This window comes from Daktulosphaira vitifoliae, unplaced genomic scaffold, assembly GCF_025091365.1.
Source record: "Daktulosphaira vitifoliae isolate Bord-2020 unplaced genomic scaffold, ASM2509136v1 Scaffold_1, whole genome shotgun sequence".
NCBI classification, from domain to species: Eukaryota; Metazoa; Arthropoda; class Insecta; order Hemiptera; family Phylloxeridae; genus Daktulosphaira; species Daktulosphaira vitifoliae.
Genome location: NW_026099572.1, coordinates 1,446,842 through 1,471,160, shown reverse-complemented (window position 1 = coordinate 1,471,160; position 24,319 = coordinate 1,446,842). Strand labels below are relative to the sequence as shown.

The window sequence follows — 24,319 nt, the reverse complement described above, 5'->3', positions numbered from 1 at the left end:
AAATTAAACACTATCTACAGATTTGCATCGAAGCGTTTCTTATGATAGTGATTTTAATCACTGTCAGATTAAATCTATACTGGACCCTACTATGCAATGTCTCCACTATGCCGCGACCCCACTGTGCTACCGTTTTTTTATTAATGACTTTATATATTAAAAACGGTAGCACAGTGGGGTTGAGGCACAGTGGGGACAAGTATAGATGATATCTGACAATGATTAAAATCACTATCATAAGAAACGCTTCGATGCAAATCTGTAGATAGTGTTTCATTTAGAGAAATTGGTGGATTATTCCAAAAGCAACATCAACTCTTATTTCTTTAATTATATCCTGATTAGTAGTTCTTTGATTTTAAAATATAATATATGAATAAATACTAATTATAATTATTAAATTTAGTATGAAATTGATATTCAATAATTTAATATTGTAATTTAAACGGAGAAATTATAAAAATAATAAAGAAGTTATATTTTGCATTACTTTACGTGTATAAAAATTTAAAGGGCTTGATACAATATTTTTCAATAAAAACTGTTTGTTACTATAAACAAATGCACTGGACTACAAGGAACTTTCATCAGAAGCAAAAATATACTTTTTTAAATCAATTTTTCGTGTTGTTTTCAAAACTGCAATTAGACTTTTTCTATCACTTCTATTTTTTTATATTATTATTAATTACATACAAAATCATAATTAGAAGAAAAAAAAATTTGTTTTTAAATTATTACTGATTTGATTTTTAATATATTAAAAATAATCAGTCCAAATTTTCATTTTTAACCTATTTTTTTGGTCCTTTAAAGTTGATGAAAAGTTTTTGTGAAAGTTTATAGTAAAAAAATTGAATATGTTACATTAACTTTTAGCTCAATTACAAGTTTGAAATTGATAATATTAAATAGAAAATTTTATGAGAATTAAAACAATGCTATTTTTAAGATTGATATGCAGTCAGGAAATTTTATAATTACTATTAACAGTATATTTATCAGAAAAACTCATTATTTTTTTGCATTTTTATCGTAATAGAACACTTAAATAGAAATCATAGTAATCATTTTTAAGTAACTTTTGGTATTAAAAAGATTCTACAATTGAAATATCCAGAACTGAATTCATTTTAATAATTTACTTCAACTAAAAAAAAGTTATAATTTTGAATCCCTCTTGTGGGCAGGTAAAGGGTTAGATTTATAAAAAAAAACCAAATGATAGGTAAAGACATGCATTTATATAAAAAAAAATTATACTGATTTAGTCATTTTTGATAAAGTTATAACAGTTAATAAAGTTATAAGTTTTATACACTGGACTACAAGGAACTTTCATCAGAAACAAAAATATACTTTTCTAAATCAACATTTCGCGATTTCAAATGTGCAATTAGACTTTGTCAATGAATGATTTTAATTGTCTATATGGAGAACATGGGATAACTAACTGTTTCATTGATAAATTAGTATTTTTTTTCAATTTTTGAGGATAATATCTTCAACTAGATACGAATTGTAGTCATTTGACGTATCGTTGAAAAAAGTAGGTAAAGTAAGAGCAGAGACAATAAATGATAGTCACAAAAAAATATCTTCTCAGCTTCGCATCGAAGCTAAAATTAATGGATTATTCTAAAATCAAAATGAACTATTATTTTCTTATTTATATCCTGATTACAAGTTTTCTGGCGTATAATTGTAATATATGAATAAATATTTATTAATTTAGTAATGTAATTTTTTGGAGAAATTATAAAAAATTATAAATGCAATACTTTGTTACTTATAAATAAATTTATTGGTCTACAAGGAATTGTTATTAAAGACCAAAATATACCTCTCTAAAACTTTGCGTCTATTTCAAATCAACAATTAAAATATCGTATATGGACTAAATAATAATAAAATCCGTCTAATTAATATAACAAATATTTATGATTATTATGTTACATATGAATAATCTATAATTATATTTTGATGGAAAAATAATCAAAATAAGTTTAAATTTATATTTAATATAAATTAGATTCATGTAACATTTATAAAAATTGATGGACACATTACTATGGCTAACTCTTGTAAAGTATTTTAATTTAACAAAAAAAAAAAATTTGAACACAAAAATAACATGTTTTTTAAATACGGTAGTCATTTGCATGTAGAAGATAAGTCGCCGGGACAAATTTTTTTATCAATTTTACTACTCAACATAAGCTTTACTTTGACATATGTTTAAAGGACACAGTATTTCCGGAACATTTTCAAAAACTAAGTTGAAAAAGTTGACGTTTGTAAAAAAGTTGCTATTTTGAATCCCACCTTGTGAGCAAGTAAAAGGTCAGAATGTCAAATAAATTATATCAAATAAAAGCAAAATGTATCTATTTAAAAAAAAATTATTTTGACTCGTTAATTTTTAAAAAAATTATGGTATTTAAAAAAAAAAAAGTGAAAAAAATGAAGAAAATGACTGATTTTGAAAATTGTAATTTTTTTTGGAGATTTCTCACATTTACGGGAAACGAGAGAAATGTTTTCAATTTTTAAGGGTAATGTCTTTAACTGGGTACGATTTGTGAAAATTGACGTTTCGTTGAAAGATATCAGTCGTGAGAGCTGAGAAATAGTGGTAACAGACACAAAAAAAAAAAAAACCCATCATAGTAAAATTAATACTTTCTCAACTTCGCATCGAAGCTAAAAATCATCGGAACGTTTTATTATTGTTATAGTTCATTAAAATAAAATAGATTTTTGAGAAAATTTTCAGTGCTAAAGTGGTTTGCTTAAAAGTTAACCCATTCTAAAAAAAATAAATAAGGTCTCTATAGCTGAATAAAATTATTTGTGAATTTTAAAAAATATTTCATGAAATATTAAAATAAAAACCTTCTTAACTTTGCAATAGAATTAAAAATTTCATGAAATTTTAACCCTATTTATTCATTTAATTAATATAATTCAAAGTATCAAAAATTACGATTCGTAACTTGTAAATAATAGCACAAAATATTAAAGATGTTTAATGTGAATACGATTTCAATTCTATAGCACATTTTATTTTGTTAAAAATAAAAAAAATAAAGTATATTATCTAATTTATTATTAAGTTTAAAGGTTATTAATAGTTACATTAAGATTATTAAATTAAATTAAACAATTGTACGATTGAGTATATCAAGCTTTTATGGAAAAACAAATATTAATTTTTATTTATTGTGTAAATACTAAAAAAATATAAGCAAATTAAATAATAAATAAAAAGATAAGACTATGTTAATCAGTGTTTTAGAAATGAACGATTTTAAGAATTGTTATATTTTATAAGAATTATTGTAAATAATTTAGAAAAAGTACTCCCCTAAATAACTTTAAACTATCAGTAACACTATTAACCACTCAACTCTTCAAATATAATAATAAATGATATACATTATATTAAAAAATTAAACACTAATAATAGTTACATATAAATTACATATAGATATACGTTTATATTTACGTATCGTGTTGATATATTTATCAACAAGTATTTTATAAAAGTTTTAATAATTAATTTATCAAAATATTATACATTTATAATGTAATCTGGACTAACGTCCGTTATTATTATTAAAGAAAAAAGTAATAATAATCGTCACAGTGATGTACTAAGGATTTTCAATGAAAAGTTTTTAACCAAATGAAATTTTGATAGTTTTCAAAATAACGATATTGTGTATATAATTTTGGATTCATTCATTCATGTTACATTAAAAAATTTTGTTTACTCGTCTTCTTCATCATCATCTTGAATGTATCGATAAGGAATGGAACGATTAATACACTGCCGTGTTGGACGGGATCCACCAATAGTTGTACTATCTGACCAACTACTAGTGTCACTAGGCTGAATATCTAGACTGTCTTGAAACGTGATCGACCTATATGCATAAAAATTAATTTAGGATCTACTACTATGGTACATTGAAAAAAAAGCCTAATAACCACAAGTCGAACATCAAAACCATCCTTTGATGAGATATATATTCACTATTTTATATCTACAGACAGTTAAATTCTTATTAGAGTTACATTGCTCATGTTTCAAAGTCGAAACTTTGAAATGTCTTTTTTTGAGACGCGCAGATTATTATTGAGATTATGCATCACAGTATAAAATATGATGATTTTGACTAACAGTATTCTTAGTTCTTTTATTTGTGGTAACTAAATAGCGCTGCATCAAGTCAAACTAAGCTGTTCAACGCATATAGACATTAGCTTGAAAATGGGTATTTTGAAAAAAATTACTAATGATAAGTTTTGAACATGTTTTAATAAATTAATTAAAAAGTATAAAATGCCAATAGTTATTAAAGTTGTCCATTAGATACGTTTCATCTTGTTTAATACCAGTGCCTTAATGATGAAATTATTTATTTTTCGAACATTAAACTCGTGGTCATTTACCTAATGGACCAAATAAATATTATGAAAAACCCTAGGAAATGGTACTTCCTGCAACATCCTACGTCGTGACTATGTTAAATAAGTCATTACACTTGGAGTAACTTGGGGTTAATAAGCACACTTTTTATTTTATTACATATATCTTATAGTACACACAAAGAAAAACCTCAATCAAAATTGAAAGAGAAATTTTATCATGGGTTTATGATAATGTTTTATTAATACGAACAAAATAACTATTCTTATAAATAATTATTGTTCAAGACAAGAAAAAAAAATATCATATTGATAAATATATCATTGATTCAATAGTAATGATATATTTATCAAATTGAACAATGAATTTATTATATAGATCGAGGTTTTTCTCTGGGTGTATATGGTAGTTATAAACAATTTTCATTTTTTTTTTTAGCTAGACAAACTATTAAAAATAAAAGTTGAGCAATAATAATGAGATTTGAATATTAATTAATTGTTAATAAAAATATTCTATATCCAACGAAAAAAAAATGTCTTTTAGAATTGTTTTATTAACTTAAATAGTATCTCTTAAAGAGTCATATATAATATAAAATATCAAAAAAATATTGTAATCTATATAATGTATTCAATTTTATTTCGATGATTTTGTAACAACTAAAATTAATTTAAAATTTGATATTTGTCAACCATTGTTTTATAACTATAAAATTTAATTATTTATTTCAATATTAAACGTTTACCTTATTTTTCTCAATATAAAACTTAAAATTTAAAACAATGGCAAGAGTTATAATCATTTTATGGTAAAAAAAAAAAAACAATATAAAATTACTTGGTTATTTTAGATTTTTTCTTTTTCACTGGAGTTTCATTTTGAACGACTGGAGGAGATCTGAAATTATTAATACAATTTATTATTTCAATCATAGGTACTAACATAATTTTACTTTGAATCATATAAAATAATTAAGTTATTTCTATCGTAAACTAACAGCATAATTATTAGCCATTAGGTGCGTACTGGGAGTCAAACAAATATTGTAGCGGCCCTACTCGGTTTAAAATAAAAGTTGAGCAAAGAAAATAAATGGTCAAAATTACAAAACGGGTTATACAATTCAGAACGGACCAAGAGCAATCGTCCCCTTGCTCTTGCGGCCCTTGTAAGTTAAACTGATTGACCAAAAAATCTTGCTAATGTTATAAGTTGTATTGTGAAAAAATTTTAGTAGAAAACAAGTCCTAAAGATAAAATGCACTTATCATCAATAGAATTTTTAGTTGTGGGAACCTGGGGAACAATGGTACACATTACGTTTAACTTAATGTAACATACTCAATTTTAACTATTTAAAAAAAAATCTAAAATTATATTAAAATTTAAGGTACATGCTAGTAAAAAACCGTTAATTCTGTCTACATATTAATTTATATCATAGACTTAGACGAGAGGCTTACAGTTTACAATTTTATTCTACCAGAAGTTAAGCAAAGTTATATGCATTGTTATAAAAAAATTATTTTTTAGAAGGAAAAATGATTAAGTTTAGTCGCACCAAAATGTTGACCACCCTGTTTTTATAATTTATGTATTCACGACAAAACATATAAAAACGTTATACGTAAAATTTTTTCAACTTTGTCGTTTTAAAGCTGACTAGTCAGCTTCACTTTAAAACTCTGTTAATTAAAATGTTAAAACAGTATTTTAATTAAATTAAATGTCAGTGTCTTATTGTAATATAGAATTATTATGAATACAATATTTCCTAAGACAGGCGCAGATATAAAAAAGACATAACAGCAGTGCCCCTTTGTAAACAAGTGATTTCACTAAAGTATTTTTTTATTAATTTTCTAATTGACTTTTTTGAAATTAAAAAATAACATTTTTATATGTAATAGTTAAAAAAAGGAGCTTTTCCAGTTTTTTTTTACATACAAAAAAAATACGTAACATTTCAATATAATTATAATAAAATGTAAGACATAAACAAAAAATAAATATAATTTTTAATTTTAAAGTGAAGTTTTGAAGTATAAATTCGGTGTTTAACAGATATTTCAAAGCACATTTATTTTAATTTATTTAAAAAGTTGCAATTTTTTGGTAATGTTTATATTTTTCAAGGATTTTACAAAAAATGCAAGTCTTCACCTAAAAAATAAAAATACATTTGCTAGGGGTTTTTAACTTTTAGGAATAAACATTTTATTTGAATTGTTAAAGTATGCGTGTTTTATGCTATTTCAGAAATTCTCATTTTGTTTTTGTTATTTAAAAATATGTAACTTATAAAATCAATATAATAACCGGTTTTAATACACTAATAGTGTATTTAAGCTTATAGATACTAGTTTTATTTTATAATTATATTTATGTACATTTAAACATATTTAGATGTATTTCGAAATTGTAAATCATAAAAAAGAAAATGGCTGACTTTTCCATGGAACGCCTCATTGGATGAGAAGAACTATTTACATAGGATCCCTAGTGCCGGGTGTGTATTTAAAGGTGAATTTGTTAATGCTGGTTGATATTTTTATTAAAAATATTTTGACTTGAGTATTTTTAATATTTTAGATATATTTATAATCTAAAGTATTTTTACTTGCCTAACTATAAGCATACGATTTTATTTCCTAGGACATAATTTTGTAGGGTTTAAAAAGTACGACTGAATTAAAGAGTTATCTTATACTCTTTATATTAATAAACTAGTATATTAACAAATCCACCTTAAAAAATAAATGGATCATATAATTTAGAGGATTTAATGAATAAAACTTTAGAAATTTTCTTTATAGAATTTTTTACTCCTAAAAAGCTAGTGCCAGATATAAGAAAGAACTAATATATTACGTACACGATTAATTATTTGTATTAGGTGTTAATATTTATGCATGAATGATATAGTTTTGATTAAATAAAGAAATTGTTAGTAAAATTTGAAATTAAATTTTCTATTTTAATATTTTTTAAAACTAACACTTAAATAAAAGTATTATCATGAATTATTAGTGATATAAATTTATACTATCAGTACTTCTTTGAGTAGTCATTATTTTTAACCACCAGGTCGCGTATTATTTAACTTTAACATAGATTAAACATACATTTGTATTTAATCTATAACTTGAATAGCATTTTAGCTTGTATATCACAAATATGATGTTGTTGATTAATGCACTTTCTATTTGAAGCGTGTTAAAAAATGTAAATAATCCATCGTTTAATTTATAATATGGAGAATACATATTATTTATTGTATAATCACAAAACAGACTTAAACAACAATAACATTCTTACAAAATTAACAAAGAGGTAATAATATATTATATATTATATATATATATATATATTCAGAAACAATTTTTTAAATTTTGTCATTAAAAATTTTAGTAATTTTCATATTTTAAAATAAAATCTAAAAATAATTCAGGCATATAGAATTTGTAACGAAACATAATGTTATCAAACAGCAAACGATTTTAATTTAATATTTTGACTGTTATTTTAATAATCAACAGTTTTTCAACACACAATAAAAAAAAAACCCAGTCCAGTGAGGTCGCGGCATAGTGGGGACGTTGCATAGTTGGGTCCAGTATAAATTTAATCTGACAATGATTAAAATCGCTATCATAAGAAATGCTTCGATGCAAATCTGTAGATAGTGTTTAATTTAAAAAAAATTGATGGATAATTACAAAAGCAATTAAAACAACATCAACTATTTCATTAATTATATCTTTTTTTTTTAGATTAGTAATTCTTTTAATTATATATTATATCATTTTTAAAATCAATTGTTTTCAAATTATAATTGATTTTGATTTTTAATATTTTAAAAGTAATCATTTTTAACCTACTTTTTTTTGTCCTTTAAAGTGAAAGTTTTAATAAAAAAAAAAATGAATTTATTACCATAACTTTTAGCTCAACTTGCAAGTTTGAAATTGACATTATTGCAACATGTTACAAAAAAATTTGGAATATTATAGACTGGTAGTAGCACACACAAATAGAGTTAAAAAATTAACGAATTACAATATAAAATTATTTACTTCTGTAGTTGAATACTTTTATCATATCAAATTTAATTCGACAATAATTACTTTAAGAATATTAGAAATTAATGATTTTAATTGTTTGTATGGAAAAAGCTGGTTAAGCTACTTTTTATTTGAATAAGGAATATTTTTTCGATTTTTAAGAGTAATAATTTAAATTAAATACAAATTGTAATCATTTGACGTATCGTTGAAAAAAGTAGGTCTACTAAGGGTTGGCAAAATGAATCGTAGCCACAAAAAGAAGTACATAGTAAAATAATATTAACATGAATATAAATTTTTTCTCACGAGGGGAGACTATAATCACTATAGGATCCTTTATATTTATTGAATCTAAATGAGATAAATATCAAATGATTTAAAAATTTTATTCTATCTCAAAAAAAATGCAAAATATTAATTAGTGCAGATGGATTCGAACCTCGTACCCTTAGCGTGAAAGTCACAAGTGTTACCGATTCTGCAACTGTTCGTTGCTCTGATTGCAAGAAAAACATGGCTATTTAAGCCAACTCAAACTTAAAAATTACTTTTTCGACTTTAAAAAAGTCAAAAAATTTAATAAGTTTAATATCTTGTCTTATGAATTTTATTCTATGTCAATTAAATTATATAATATTCATGAAAGTCAGTGTACACCCCTAATAAGATATTTTAAAATAAAATAAAATACAAAACCCAGAATTTTAATACATAAATAGCATATTTTTGAATACGGTAGCCATTTGCGCATAGAAGATAGGTCATCGGGACAAATTTTTTTTTTAAATTTTATAGTACATGACATAAGCTTTAATATGATATATGTTTAAAGAACGCAGTATTTCCGGAACATTTTCAAAAGTTAAGTTGAAAAGTTAGTTTTTGTAAAAGAAGTAGCTATTTTAAATCCCCCCTGTGAGCAGAATAAGTGTTAGATTTTCAAAAAAAAAATGATATTAAATAAAAGGAAATTACCTAAGGTTTCAATATAAAAAAATATTATTTTGATTTGTTAATATTTGAAAAAGTTATGGCAGTTTTAAGTACAAAAATCATGCCGATAGAAGGTGATTTTTATCGAAAACATTACATTTTTTTTTAAATTTCGTCAGCCATTTGCACATAGAAAATAAGGTGTCGGGACAAAAAAAGGTATAGCATTTTTAAGTTGAAAATTTAAAAATTTAACACAAAAATAGCGTTTTTTTAACTACGGCAGTCGTTTGCATGCAGAATTTTAGGTCGTCTGGTCAAATTTTTTTTTTCATTTGACACATTCATATAGAAGGTGATTTTTATTGCAAATATTACATTTTTTTTTAAATTTTGCAAGCAATTTGCACATAGTAGATAAGATGTCGGGGCAAATTTTTTTTTTCATTTTGCATTACATAAAATAAGCTTTAATTTGGTATATGTATAAAGGACGCAGTATTTCCGGAACATTTTCAAAAATTAAGTTGAAAAAGTTAGTTTTTATAAAAAAGTTGCTATTTTAAATCCCTCCCAGTGAGCAGGTTAAGTGTTAAATTTTCAAAGAAATGATATAAAATGAAAGGGAAATAGCTAAGGTTTTAGTATAAAAAAAAATTATGTTGGTTTTTGAAAAAGTTACGGAAGTTTTAGGAAAAAAAAGTGAAAAAAAATGACAAAATTTACCGATTTTTAAATTTGTAATTTTTTTGGAGATTTCCCCCATTTGCGGGAAACGAGGAAAAATTTTTTAAACTTTTAAGGATAATGTCTTCAACTAGATACTATTTTTATCTTTTGACGTATTGTTGAAAGAAATCGGTCCAGTGAGAGCTGAGAAAAAGTAGTGACAGACACAAAAAAAAAAAAACACATCATGGTAAAATTAATACCTTTTTAGCTTCTCATCGAAGCTAAAAAAAGATTTTTAGATCATGGCATGAAAAACAAAATTTTTTCGTAATTATTAATTTTATATTTAGCTCCGTTATTTAATACTTTTCAGGGGAGTTTCAAATTACCCTAATACACATTTTTTTTTGCATGTAATGAAGTTATATTATAATAATCTGTATATATATATATATATAATATGTACATATGTAATAATGTGAAAGCTCGTAATATATTCAACCTTTTTTACATGAATAATTTATAACTATCTAATACTGATAATTAACATTGATATTTTGTTTATTAAACAAAATATAAATCGAGTGGACTGTATTTTATTTAAGAATTTTACGAAAAATGCATAATGCATTATATAAGCTTTATCAAAATAAATACTAGACATAAACTGTGCTTTATGATAGAATTAAAAAAATAACAAATATTTATCATAGCAACTAATTTCTAAACTAAGGAGTCATGCATAAATTTGTTTCAAACAAATATGAACTTTAATGGATGGTAAAATAAAAAAACTAGCAAAAAATACTACATAAAAATATATATTTATTTTTTTAATAAAACATTAGGGACAAAATATCTTTGTAATGATATTCCAGACATATGATAATATTTCTAGTAACTGAAAAATATAAAATAAAAACTAAAGTAAAATTTAAAGTTTTTTACCATTATAATATTTTTTAACAAAATAATTAAATTAAAATTAAAAGCGTTAAATTGTTTAAATTAATCAAAATAAATAATTAATACCCAAATTCTTGATCAGAGCCCTCCTCATCATCATCGTCATCTATAAAATTTATAACATGTATCATAATTTTTTTGAATTTAATTAAATAATTTATTTTAATTTAAAACTTACAAGTTTCTTTTTTATTTCGACGAGTGTAAGCTCTACGAGATGTTACAGGACCTGGTTCTGCATCACCATGCATTAAGCTATTTCTATAAATTACCCAAGGTTGCCAGTCTTCACTGCGACTTGATGGTACAGCTGATGTTATGTGTTTATCTAAGTAATTAAGGCTAAAAAAAAAAGATTAGTAAAATAATAATAGGACAGTTTTTTTTGTAATTCACTAACACAATGCGTTTATCTTGCTTTAACAGTTTATTAGTAAACTCAGCAAGTATTTCCAAAAAAGCAACATGAGGTGGTGGTACAGAAGGATCTTCTTGAACTATACCTTCATCTGTACCTACAGCAAATAATACACCTTCACGGTGTAAAGCTGCCATTGCTTCACGATTTTTTAATGCATCTAAACCAAATGATAATGCAAATCTTTTGGCTAATTCCTGGTCAATAAAAGTAATGAGTAAATCAATTTTAAGAAATTTATCTTAAATATATTCAAGCACCTTTAAGCTACTGAATTCTTGAGAAGTACGAGATATTCGAAATGTACCACAAGTCATTTGTAGTTCTTTAAATGATGTGATAAGGCTGACTACCATAGTTCTAGCACAAATTACTTTGTTAATCTCACGTGCTTTGCCAATAGTTGTTTTGATTATGTCACCATATTCATTATAAGACTAAAAATAGTTATTATATGTAAGATACATAAAAATAATCAAAGAAAAGTTAAAATTTATTTTATTTTATTTTTCCTATGATAACTTTTTTCCTTACTTTTACATAATGTTTAAAAATATCAGCAGCACACGTTACAGGAATCATTCCATACACAATAAGCTTGCAGTAAGAAGCTAAGAAGTTTCTTCTTTTGTGAAGTTCTTCAATTTTTGAGTGTTCATCCTGAGCTCCTAAAGTTTGATTAAAAAAGTTATAAAAAAGAACATAATCAACACAAAATACAGTTATTACCTTCTTCTTCATAAACAAATACATTTTTTTGAATAAAATTATTTAACAAATCTTGTAGTTCTTTGTCAGAATCATAAACTAAACTTCCTAACATAGAGTTATTTTTGACTCCCAATTGATTACAAAATACCACTAGTAAGTCACAAATTGATATATATGCCTAAAAAAAAATTAATTAAAGAATATTTATATATATATGAAAGTAATGATATACAAACTTCTTCTTTAAACTGAGGATTTGTTGAGTGAGCTAGTATTCCTCGTAAGACATCCATGAACTCATATAATTTATTTTTTACTTGCATTACTTGATCTTCAATATTTTCATTCCGCCCATTTTCAATAACACTTTCTATACTATGCAAATCCCACATTGTAGCAAACATACATGCAGAAATACTATACTTGATTGCCTTTTTCAGAAAAAAATTAAGGATTTAAATTTATTTTTCATGTTTATAATAGAAAAATTACTTCTTCAGGTAACGGTTTAGTTCCTTCATGTGCCATTTTCAAATCTTTAAATATTATATCCCATAGGTTCCATGGACCTAAGTTATGACAAGAATAAAAAATTGAAAGTTTCTTCATACTATTGACTACATTGTAAATTTCATCATCATCAGGTTTTTCATTCTGTGAAGAAATTATTAACAAATTTTTAGAAATTATAATTAAAAATTATATCGTCATGAGAAACAAATAAGGCTGTAAATAACTCAAAAAATTCAATTTTGAAATTATGAGGTATTTAGTTTAATGTTTTACTCTTCCTAAAATAACTCTTATCAAAATATTGATAATATTGTTTGACTACTAAATTAAACTACATAGAAAATTGATAAACATATAGTGTAATCAGAGAATAAATTTTATTTTTGATTTCTTCAAAAAAAAAAAAAAAAAAAAAAGTGAGTGCTATTTTTTCTCTAGAATAAATTATCTCATCTTCTTAAAACTATAAACCATATATCATTTTCAGCTTCAGTCCAGCATTATAAAATTAATTTTTTATGAGATAAAAATATTTTTATTACAAAATACACTTAATGTTCCTTGTGTTAATACTTATGATAGGCCACTAATGTCAACTACTATTTTTATTTAATTTAATTCATTTGTAAAAAAAAAATCATTACCCCTTCAATAAGATTATTCCAATCATCCATAGCCTCTCTGTGTTTATTTGTAATAGTATCCATTAAAGTACTCTTTTGTACACTACATCTAGTAGCAAGAGTAGAATTATTTTTTGAACAGAGTATTTCTAACGTTTTAGCACAAGTTTCTAGTACTTCATCATTTTGATGTTTATCAGTGACTAAATGAATTTTTTTCAGCAACAAGTCCAAGTTCTAAAAAAAATTGAGATATTGTAAACATTCTAATTGAAATGGCTTTTAAGATTTTGAATAAACATTTAACAACAGAAAATAATATTTAAGATCATCTATCCGTAATTAAAATAAAAATATGACAATATAATACTTACAGATTCTTGTCTTGAAGTAGTATATATATCTAGATCAAAATATTGTGGAATTGAAAGCAAGTTAATCAGTTTATCAGCATCTGCTCTATACTTGTCAATCAATGGTGGCAATACTTTAATAAAGTGTTCAGTCAAACGTTGTTTATCATCTTGTACTGTTTTAACTTCTTTAACAGACATCATCTACAAAATAATTAACATTATATTTCTTATACATAATAAAGAATATAAAAAATAACTCAATGAAAAATCATTACTAATTACTTTTCTATTAGGGCCACGACCAACAGGTGCTTCTCCAGTGGCTGCTTGTTTAATGCAGCATACCATTAACTCAATTAAGCTAGTTTCTTGTCTGTCATCCATCCGTTCTTCATTAAGACCAGGTTCTTCTAGTAGTAAATCTGTCATACATTCCCAATCTTTCATCATTTCATTAGAATCAATTAGTGAATCAACCAAGTAAGCTCCATGTTCATGTAACTTTAATGATATATTAATGTATATTAAAATATTAACCATAATTACAAAATAAAAAGACTATCCAATTAAAAAAAAGTAGCATAAGGTGAAAGTTCTGTAAAAATATTGAATTACAAATAAATAAATCAAAGACTAAATATATGGTAATATCTAGACAAGAAGATCTTGGAGAACATCTAGAAGTTGAAAATTATAGATTTGAAAGAGTACCCAACTTCAAATATCTGGGAATCACAATTAATATCACAAATAATAACCATAAAGAAATTAAAATAAGAGCAGCCGAAAATAAGCGATATTACAGTCTAGTGAAAATCTTCAAGTCAAAACAAGTGTCACTCAAATTAAAAACTACATCACACACATCATTAGACCAGCTGTGTTGTACCTGTAAGAACTTGGCCAACAACCAAAGAAAGTTATAAAAAAAATCTCTTGAAAGAAAAATACTAAGGAGAATAACAGCTCAAATAATAATAATATATTGCAACAATATGAGATAAGAAACAGTTAGTTTCTTATCTCTTTTATTTCTTAAAAATTCATGAAAAAATAAAAATAATTTTTTTATTGGCTTCCTTTAGTATAATGTTTCTCTTAATTTATTAGCCATATAATATTTTTTATTTTCATCCCTTATACCTTATAAGAGTGTCAACATTAATTTCTCAGATGGCAACACACATAATTTAATATATAATGATTTAAGTAAGAAAATGACTGGTCATTCCTTATATCTTGTGGTAAAAGATGTCAACTTTTGGATCAGTTTTTTTTTAGAACTTATTGATAAGTTTATATCTAGACGTGACAGCTGAGAAATGACTAGATATAAAAAAAACAGCATCCACTCTTCACCAACAGTCATTACTTTAAATTGTTAATAACTTTTGAAATATTGATCAAAAATTTCTTATCAACCAGTCCATTTTCTTAATTACATCACTTTCTAATAAAACAGCTAATTAATTATTTGTGTTCCCATTTGAAAAATTAGAGTGTGCACTCATATAATGTATAAGGGATGAATATAAAAAATACATTATGATTGATGAGTTGAGAAAAATATTGAACTAAAAGAAACCAATAACAAAATTATTAATATTATTTTTATTTTTTTATTTACTAAGTGGTTCATAAAAGTGAATTACTCTGAATATATAAATTATTAACTCTATGATTTAATAATAATAATTAGCTACTTTTATATAAAAATACTATTTATTATATAATTTACTTCAGACTCAATGAAAAATTGAACTAAATCTCTTATTAAAGGTGTATTTGGTAAACGTTTCTTTCCTCGTTTAGTTCTAATGGTTTTCATATCTTCTTCAGGCTTAAATAAACGTTCATTTAAAAACTCTCCAGCAGCTTGAGCAACAGCCCGATGAGATGAGTATACAAGTTCATAAACATGTTCACAATCTTTGTCAGATAATATATCACGATGATGTCTAGAAAAAAAAATGTTCATATAGGACAAGACAGTAAAACTAAATTTATTTTATTTAACATACTTTAAAATGCTTATGACTAATCGAACAGCTTGAACAGCAACGTCATACTCTTTATCTAATGTCATTGCAACAATTCTATCCTTAAATTTGCTAGTGAAAAGCTCTAATTTACTTTTAAGTTCTTCAGATGCATACAAAGGTTGTAAAGCCTATAAAGTAGTGTTATTAATATTTTTATTATAATTATATAATGTATAATTACAATAAAATTATAATTATATAAATAAAAAAGCACCTTAAAAACATAAAATAATTTTATTTATTTAATATTAGGAGTTAAACAAAATTTACCTGAAGACATTTTAAACGAACTTCACCAACTTTGTCGTGTAAAGTCCATCCAATATATTTCAAATAAGAATCATCCAAAAAATTTTGATGAAATTTTTTCATCCACACTCCAATTTCTGCCATGCATATAGCTCTTATTTCAGGCAATGTGTCTCTATAATATTTTCCTTAATTAATAATCAATATAGTATTATTATTTAAGTATTAAAATATACCTATATCTGTGAACAAAAACTGATTTAAACATGTATGTTAACATATTTTTAATTTCATCCATATTTTCTTCAAGTTCTTGTCTTTTAGACATCAGTGTTTCTAGTCGATCACTTGCTCTTTTATCTCGAGCTTTCTGACGTTCTGCTTCATACTGACGTTGAGTATTATCAAGATTAACAGACACAATTAATGCAACATCCACCAATGCTGTCATTAATTTCATAGCTTTCCCAAAAGATAGTATAATTAATAAAAATTCCAGTTATAATATATATGTTAAACATTAATTATTTTTTAAATGTGGAATAGAATAAAAGAAATGTGGGGGTACAGCAAAAGTGATGCAAGACAATTTTTGGGTAAAATGAATTTGAACTGAAAATAAGATTTTCAAATTTACCTCTTTCTTAGCGTCAATGATAGATATTAAATTAAGTTATAAGGTAATATTATTGTATTTACAAAATCTAAATTTATATTAGCCCTTATGGAATTAACACACTAATGTTAACTAGTCAATAAACAATTATGGAATATTGTTTTTTTAGATACGAGTATTTGAACATTTATACAAGGAAAGGTGTGAATTAAATTATAGCTGAATTCCTTTATTAAAATAAAAAAAAAATTATATTAACTTTAAAATTTAAAAACGAACCAATTATAAATTTCTATTTCACTCTTTGAGTAACTGCATTAATATAATTACAGTAATTTAATTACTATTAAATTTTTGATAGGCAATTCTCAAAACTAATAGTGTAATATACTAAAGAAATCATACTATATAAATACACACCTGCAAGTGTAGCTGTATGTCTAAAAGCTCTAACTTGTGAATCTGACAGTCCAGTTAAAAGGGAAATCATATTGTCCATAAGATATTGATCATAAATGATAGAGTACTGACACTGTTTTACTAATTGAGCAACAAAATCACAAAAATTTGAACGAAATTTTTTCCATTGAATACCACTCATTATGAGTGGATACTCTCCACTTTCCTATCAATAAAATAAGAAATTTAAGTTAAAAATAAAAAAAAAATCAATAAATTTACTTCATCAAATTCTTCAGTCATTTTCCTTATAATTGCTGCATGTTCCATATTTTCTGTCATTGATGAAGTAATAACACCTTTACATCCAGCAGCATTTATAAAAAACTGCATCAAAACAAGAAGGGCTTCATCTTTATTAATTTTATATTGTTCAATCCAGTCATCAACAACAACCTTAAAATTAAATTTTACACTAAAGAATATTATTTAATTAATAATGACTATACATAAATTTATAGTTGCAAACAAATTTAAATTTCACTAAAATTAATATTATAGTTATTATATTTAATATAATTAAACAATATGAAAAGTGTTTCTGTATTTAATGTAATTCTAAAAGGTCTAAATCAATTATTTTTTTAGAGTGAATTATTGTTGAAATGATATAATAAAATCTATTTATAATTTTTAATCTCAGTTTACTAACAGGTAGTCTTTTTTGTGTGAAACTAATTTCAAACTGTTATCATTATTTTGTTGGTCCATCTTGTCTTATTGTTAACAGTCTAAATTTAACAATTATTCATTTAATATGCACTTAAATTTTACTCAATTTTAGGAATATTTGTTCAAGATAATTTTAGTACATTTTATCAATATTATCCAAGAGATATATTAGAAATATATTCTACTGCAGCTCAACACTGAGAGTTATCTAGCGCATTCATAATTAATTCTTAAATATGCAATTACAAAATTTTTCATAATTTACAGTCATGATATTTTTGTTCTTTCAATGAGTTCACTTAAGTATTCATAGAAATATTTTGTATAGATATTTTTATGTTATACAGCAATTCAAAATTTTTGGGGTGCTAAGAATCCATTTCATCTACTTGTGGCTCTAACCTAAACAAGGATTGAGACCTGTGGATCAACAAATTTTAAAAAAATGAGTAGCCACATATTTTTTATAAAATGATCTGCCCTCCCTAAAAACTTCTGTTTACTGTGGTATGATATAATGACAATATGTCAATGGTTTTCACTTAAGTGAATCTCAGTAATTTAGTTTCTTACTTATTCCTTATACTTTCCTTATAATTATTTACCATAACTAATGGTTAGTTTTTCTTTACTTTTTGTATATTACTTATATTTTTATATTGAATTTTATAATTATTTCTTTTTATAAATGTTCTTCTTTTTTCTCACCTTAATCCCAACTACTTAGAATCAGTCATTCTTATCCTAAACTTCCACTTAACACAATCTCCCACATCATCTACACTCACATCAGCTGTCCTCATATAGCATTCAATAGCATCTCTCCATTTCTTTTTTGGTATTCCTATACCTCTTCTTCCTACAACATTAATTTCTGTAACTGTTCTTACAGCTTCCGATTCCTCTCTCCTCATAACATGACCAAACCATCCAAGCATATTTTCTTTCATTTTATCTACTATTGACATTACACCTATACTTCCTCTTATATGTTAGTTCCTTATCCTATGTTTTCTAGTCACTACACTCATCCATCTAAGCATTCTCATCTCTGCTACACTCTACTTTTTGCACTACTTTCTTATCAACCGCCTAACACTCTGAACCATACATCATAGCTAGCCTCACTACAGTCTTAAAGAGTTTACCTTTCAGCCTAATTGGAATTCTTTTATCGTATAAGATGCCAAACGTTTTTCTCCACTTCAACAACCCCTACTTAATCCTGCGTCTTACATCCTCGTCAATACCACCGCTCTTTTACACAACTGACCCTAAATATTATTGATATTAATGGCGGAACTGAAATAAAAGTTTTTAATTGTGCTATTTTATAATACCAAATTATTTTATTTATTTGGTTGAATGTAGGTAAATTTTAGGCACACAATTCTTATAAAAATAAGGATCTCCTTGTGAAAGTTCACAACCATTTTATTTTCAGCCATGTTTGAATGTCTCGTTACATTAACCAAATAAGCCCACTTTTGAACATTTTGTCACGAGAAACAAAAAAAAATTATTTTACTTTTACATATAACAAAATAATACTTATTTTATTATTCTAACTCATTAGCAAATTGCCCAAAATTATTGTCTGTATAAACACACATAACTATGGGTACATCTTCTCAATTTCTTCTTCCTTGCATTAATCACAACTACTTGGGGTCGGCCACTCTTATCTTAAACTTCCACTTGACACGATCTCCCTGTCCTCATATCGCATTTAATAGCATCCTTCCATCTCTTTTTTGGTCTTTCTTTGCCTTTTCTTCCTTCAACATTAATTTCTATAACTGTTCTTATAGCTTCCGACTCCTCTCTCCTCATAACATGACCAAACCATCCAAGCATATTTTCTTTCATTTTATCTACTATTGACATTACACCTGTACGTTTTTCTCCACTTCAACCACCCACACTTAATCCTGCGTCTTACATCCTCGTCAATACCACTGCTCTTTTACACAACTGACCCTAAATACTTAAAACTTTTCAGCTCTCCAATCACGTCTTCATCTATTATCACTGATCTCTTCATTTCACCTACCTCGTTTTCTCCTTTGTCAAACTCGTACTCTATATACTCTGTCTTACTTCTACATATTCCTAAACCCTTTTCTTCAAGAGCCGATCTCTAGATCTCCAGTCCTTTTCTCTCTTACTTTTGCTAGTCTATAGATTTCTTTCTCGTCTTCCTTTGTTTGTAGCCTATCATGCAACTCATCATACCTCTTAAACTTCCCCTTACTGGCCGCACACTTGGTTTCTTTATACCAACGTTTATACTCCATCCAATCTTCTTTCCTTTTGCTCTTTTGCCATACTTTGAATTCCTTTTTTTTACTTTCTATGATTTTTTGAACGTTCTCGTCACACCACTCAGTTCTTTTTTTCCTTACATTTAATTCTCACCAACAGTCTCCTTTATAGTATTCTTTACACAACTAGTAAATCTATTCCACACATCATTTATGTCCTCCTTGACATTCCACATCATCCTCTTATTTACCATCTTTAAAAACTATTTTCATTTTCCCCCTTTCAATTTTCATCACCGGATCTTCCATTTTTCTTGTTTGTTTGCCAATTTGTTTTTATAAATATAAGACTTGAATAACTTAACCTACTTATAGTTATATATAGAAACGTATATTGTAAAATATTTTACGCTTTTTACTAACAATAGAAATTTTTGAATTTTTAAAAATTAATAATCAGCCCAAAATCTCTAAATTATAATATCTAATACATCTTAACTACCAACCAACTATAAAGTTTAATGTAAAAAAAAATTATAATAATACTAAGAGTGCTATGCTGATATTAAGCTTTAATAAAATAATGAGAATTTTAAATAATATAAAAAATAAGGAGAAAACATTTTTTCCACTATTTACGTATCAATATGGTTTGATACAGATTCTTAGTACAATAAAAAATTTCTAAATATTCATAATATTAACATACTTGTAGAGAAACACGACCATTTCTAATGGTTCCATACAGAGTTCCATCATTTTCTAATTGTATATCAACTAATGGTACTTGAACTACTTGCTTTTTAGATCCAGGGGGTCTACCAGGTGGTCTACCTGGTCTACGTTTTTCAGGTTTTTTTTCTGGTGGAGGTGATGGAGATAAAGTAACATTTCTTTGAGGTGGATATGTTACTCCTTAATATAAAATATTTTTATTTTAATGAATAAATAAATAAAATTATTCAACAAAAATAGACTAAAATATGTTATTTCCTAAAAAATTAATAAATGTGTATTATGTAATAATACATTATTAGAACTAATTGTAGGAGAAAGCTATCAATTCATTTGCCAAGGACTCTAAGCATGCAAAAATAAAAAGCAAAAGAAGGTCTCTTTTAATAAAAAAAATGTAAAGAATTCTGATATGACGTTTTTTTGCAAAATTGTCACGCAATATTTAGCACCAGCATTATACAATATGATTCTGCTGCAATCATAGTTCAATTAAGATTAACATGGGTCTTTTTGGTAAGAAAAATTTTACTTATCATATTTTTTTTAGAATTTTATAAAACTATTATTATTTTAACAGATAAATCTGTTTTATTGCACCCCTCATGTCAAAAGTGTAAAAAAATTACCAATTAAAATAATATCCATTATTACCTCTTAATACTCTCCTATATGTATGGTTCACATATTTAATTAATAAAAAAAATTATTTTGGTAGAATCTATTAAATTAAAACATTCATAAATTTTGAATTACTTTAGTTTTTTCAAATTTACATAAAATAAAAACCTTTCAGAACATAAACAATAGTATTACTATTTAAATAAACTATTTTTCACATTGTTTTAAATAAAATTATTTTTTAGTCTAGATGTAAGATATATAGACAATTTTAGTAAAATTTATAATAAATTATATCAACTTTTTCATTTATTTGGTTTCATTTGTATCAATTTTTAATAGATACAAATGATTAAACACTAAATTTGCCATTTAATTATTAATAAAAAAACTAAATAATATTATTCAACAGGAAAACTGCATCCTAATCATTTGTATCATATTAACAATAATGAATCAAAGTAAAGATACATTTTAGTGTATTTCTGGTCTAAAAAGGTTATGTAAATCAAATATGAGACGACAATCTCAGTATATTTATTTAAGCAATATAATAATTTTTTTAGTTTATCATATTATTTGTTGCAAATCTTATATTAATATTGGAATGAAATAATAATAAACCTCTAGTTCTTGCTCTTGTCATTCGAACATTGCCTATTTGATCATCATTACCACTTGTAGAAGGTATTTGATTTTCTAATTGTAAATTGGACATTGCATCATGAACAGGCATTTGATGTTGTATATTTAATTCATCATGGATAGATGGTGAATGTGATGCACCATATGTCATAATAGATTGTGGTTGGTGCAATATTTGAGATTGATCATAATTATTTTCTGCAGGTTCATGATACTGCTCCAAACCAAAAACTTCCGATCTTAAGAAAAAAAAGAAAAAATTGGAAAATCAAGTTATAACATAGATGAGTTAACTTTTAAATAATTAAACATAACAATAGGGTTGAAATGAATCACATTATTATGTTTTATTTGTTAAATATTTTCTTTCATTAAGTAAAAAAAATGTCTATTTTATAAAAGTACAATTACCTTGGTGTTTGAACATTATGATAATTGGCATATGGATTATAATGTTCTTGGTAATCAGATCTACTAGGTGTCATTGGACTTGGATGTATAGAGCTTCCAGGAGTTTCTGGGATATCATAATCCATTGGAGGTGGATCATCCATACGAATTCTCTTTCCAATACTACGATGCATCATAATTTTTTCCTAAAAATATTTCATTTATGACTATAACAAAAGCCTAAGTTTATAAATAATTAAATAATGAATTTTAACAATAAAATATTGTAATAATTAGAAATAAACATGAAGAAATCTTTTTAAAGTTATGTAAAATTATAAATATCAACAGTTTTGTTACTATTACAAAAAAAAAAAAAAAATTTAATAGTTTAATTTTTATACAAGTATATTTTCATCATTATACCTAATTAATATCATCTAAATTATTTAAATAAATCTGTCCAAAAAAAATTGGCGCTAAATTCCAATTTTTTACATAAAGTATAACTAAAATATACGTACTTCTAAATATTGCCAACAAATGTAGTTTGTATTAACTTATGAAAAATTGTTATGGACTTAATTAATATTAAATTCTCATTATGATTTAAGAATTTTTTAAATAACATAAATACTTAAGACATATTTTTAATTTGAATATAGATATCTGTATTGAAATGTATACAAAAACAATCTAATCAAATTTAAATTGATTTAATATTTTTGTTTACGGGTAAGCAACACATGACCCACTAGATACATAGAATTATTTCTACAAAAGGTTAAATGAATCAAAAAAATATTTATCAGGTTTTCATAGAAATGCGACATAATACAATCTTACAATTATTACCCCAAGTTATAAATTACGAGTAAGTGAACCACTAAAGGGGTAGGATTTAGACCCGTCAACACGGTTTAGTTCAAAAGCAGTAGACTGAAGGGTGGCTCTTCGTCAGCCTCCAGTAAAACTACTTTTTTACTATACCTACTAAAGGACGGTTAGCCCAAAAACTAGACAGCACACTAATTGTTAAGATCTATTAAAGACCAGTAGTCCAACCTTAACTAAGCCACACATACACTCACAATTTTTATAGCACGGTGGATATAAAGTATTAACATTAAATGTATTTATTTACGAAATGTAATTAATACGAAATCAAAATACAATATAATATACAATATCCATGCTATCAATTTTCGATTTTAAATTTTGAAATTAAAAAATTTGTTTTCTACAGTAAAAATCAAACTATTTTGATGTACAAATCATACTATTTGACCAAAAATTAAATAACAGGGGTCATTTTTTTTGGATATTTTCGGTCAAAATACTATAACTTTTAATCTCAAATTTTCATAAAATACCTATTTTAATGTATGTAATAAAGTTAAAATGGTCTCATTAAAATTTCGATGATCGACTTTATTTGATCCAATCTAATATTTATGTATCGATACTTGGGTAAAATAGGGTAATTTTTAGTATAGTACTTTTTAATTACGACTTTTTATTTTAATTACTTTTTAATTAATTATTTAAAAAAAAACGACTCAAAAAATAATCTATTTTATTAAAAAGATAATTTCTAATAACATTATAAGTCAAAAAAATTTTTTTTCAAAATTTTTTTTTACATATGTTTGACCACTATTTTTAATAAAATTTAAAAAAAAGTTGATAACGAAAGACGTTTATAAATTGAAATCACCATAAAATAACAACATTTATACTTTAAATAAATTTAAATAGTGAACGGTTTAATATGTAACTTTGAAACTTTATATTTTGTCTAAGCAAACCTCTAGAATTAAATTTTCATTATTATTTTATTATTTTGAGTACATTTCAAGATGGGACTTGGGAGCGCTTAAAATTCTCTTTTCACTAACTCAAATATATTGTTGCTTAAAATTTCGAGTA

At 25.0% G+C, this 24,319-nt stretch overlaps 1 protein-coding gene across 2 annotated transcripts; it reads right to left on the bottom strand.

Annotated features, from left to right (window-relative positions):
* Nucleotides 1-3,092: 3,092 nt before the first annotated feature.
* LOC126906127 (cohesin subunit SA-1) lies at nucleotides 3,093-23,082 on the bottom strand. 2 transcript variants are annotated; one of them, XM_050686432.1, is made up of 23 exons: nucleotides 22,915-23,082; nucleotides 22,412-22,596; nucleotides 21,980-22,239; nucleotides 20,709-20,914; nucleotides 17,286-17,459; nucleotides 17,025-17,229; nucleotides 16,225-16,450; nucleotides 16,010-16,163; nucleotides 15,719-15,867; nucleotides 15,436-15,655; nucleotides 13,980-14,198; nucleotides 13,716-13,898; nucleotides 13,363-13,578; nucleotides 12,698-12,859; nucleotides 12,442-12,636; nucleotides 12,224-12,383; nucleotides 12,029-12,162; nucleotides 11,755-11,931; nucleotides 11,477-11,691; nucleotides 11,255-11,418; nucleotides 11,143-11,182; nucleotides 5,276-5,335; nucleotides 3,093-3,929 (listed from the first exon to the last, which is right to left on the bottom strand). In XM_050686432.1, exons 2-23 carry the CDS (start codon nucleotides 22,585-22,587, stop codon nucleotides 3,773-3,775), a joined length of 3,852 nt encoding a protein of 1,283 aa, XP_050542389.1. In that variant the 5' UTR covers nucleotides 22,588-22,596; nucleotides 22,915-23,082; the 3' UTR covers nucleotides 3,093-3,772. The 2 variants fall into 2 exon arrangements, with proteins under 2 accessions (XP_050542389.1, XP_050542397.1); XM_050686440.1 differs by lacking the exons at nucleotides 3,093-3,929; nucleotides 5,276-5,335 and adding an exon at nucleotides 10,916-11,011.
* Between the last annotated feature and the right edge of the window lie 1,237 nt (nucleotides 23,083-24,319).

What these genes read in the sequence shown, in the direction of transcription:
- LOC126906127 (XM_050686432.1), bottom strand. Translation starts at nt 22,587, where the DNA reads ATGATGCATCGTAGTATTGGAAAGAGAATTCGTATGGATGATCCACCT. An exon ending in ACATACAGCTACACTTGCAG is followed by an intron (nt 16,451 to 17,024) that starts GTGTGTATTTAT and finishes CTTTTGGGAAAG; the next exon opens with CTATGAAATTAATGACAGCA. An exon ending in ATCCTCAGTTTAAAGAAGAA is followed by an intron (nt 12,384 to 12,441) that starts GTTTGTATATCA and finishes ATTTTTTTTTAG; the next exon opens with GCATATATATCAATTTGTGA.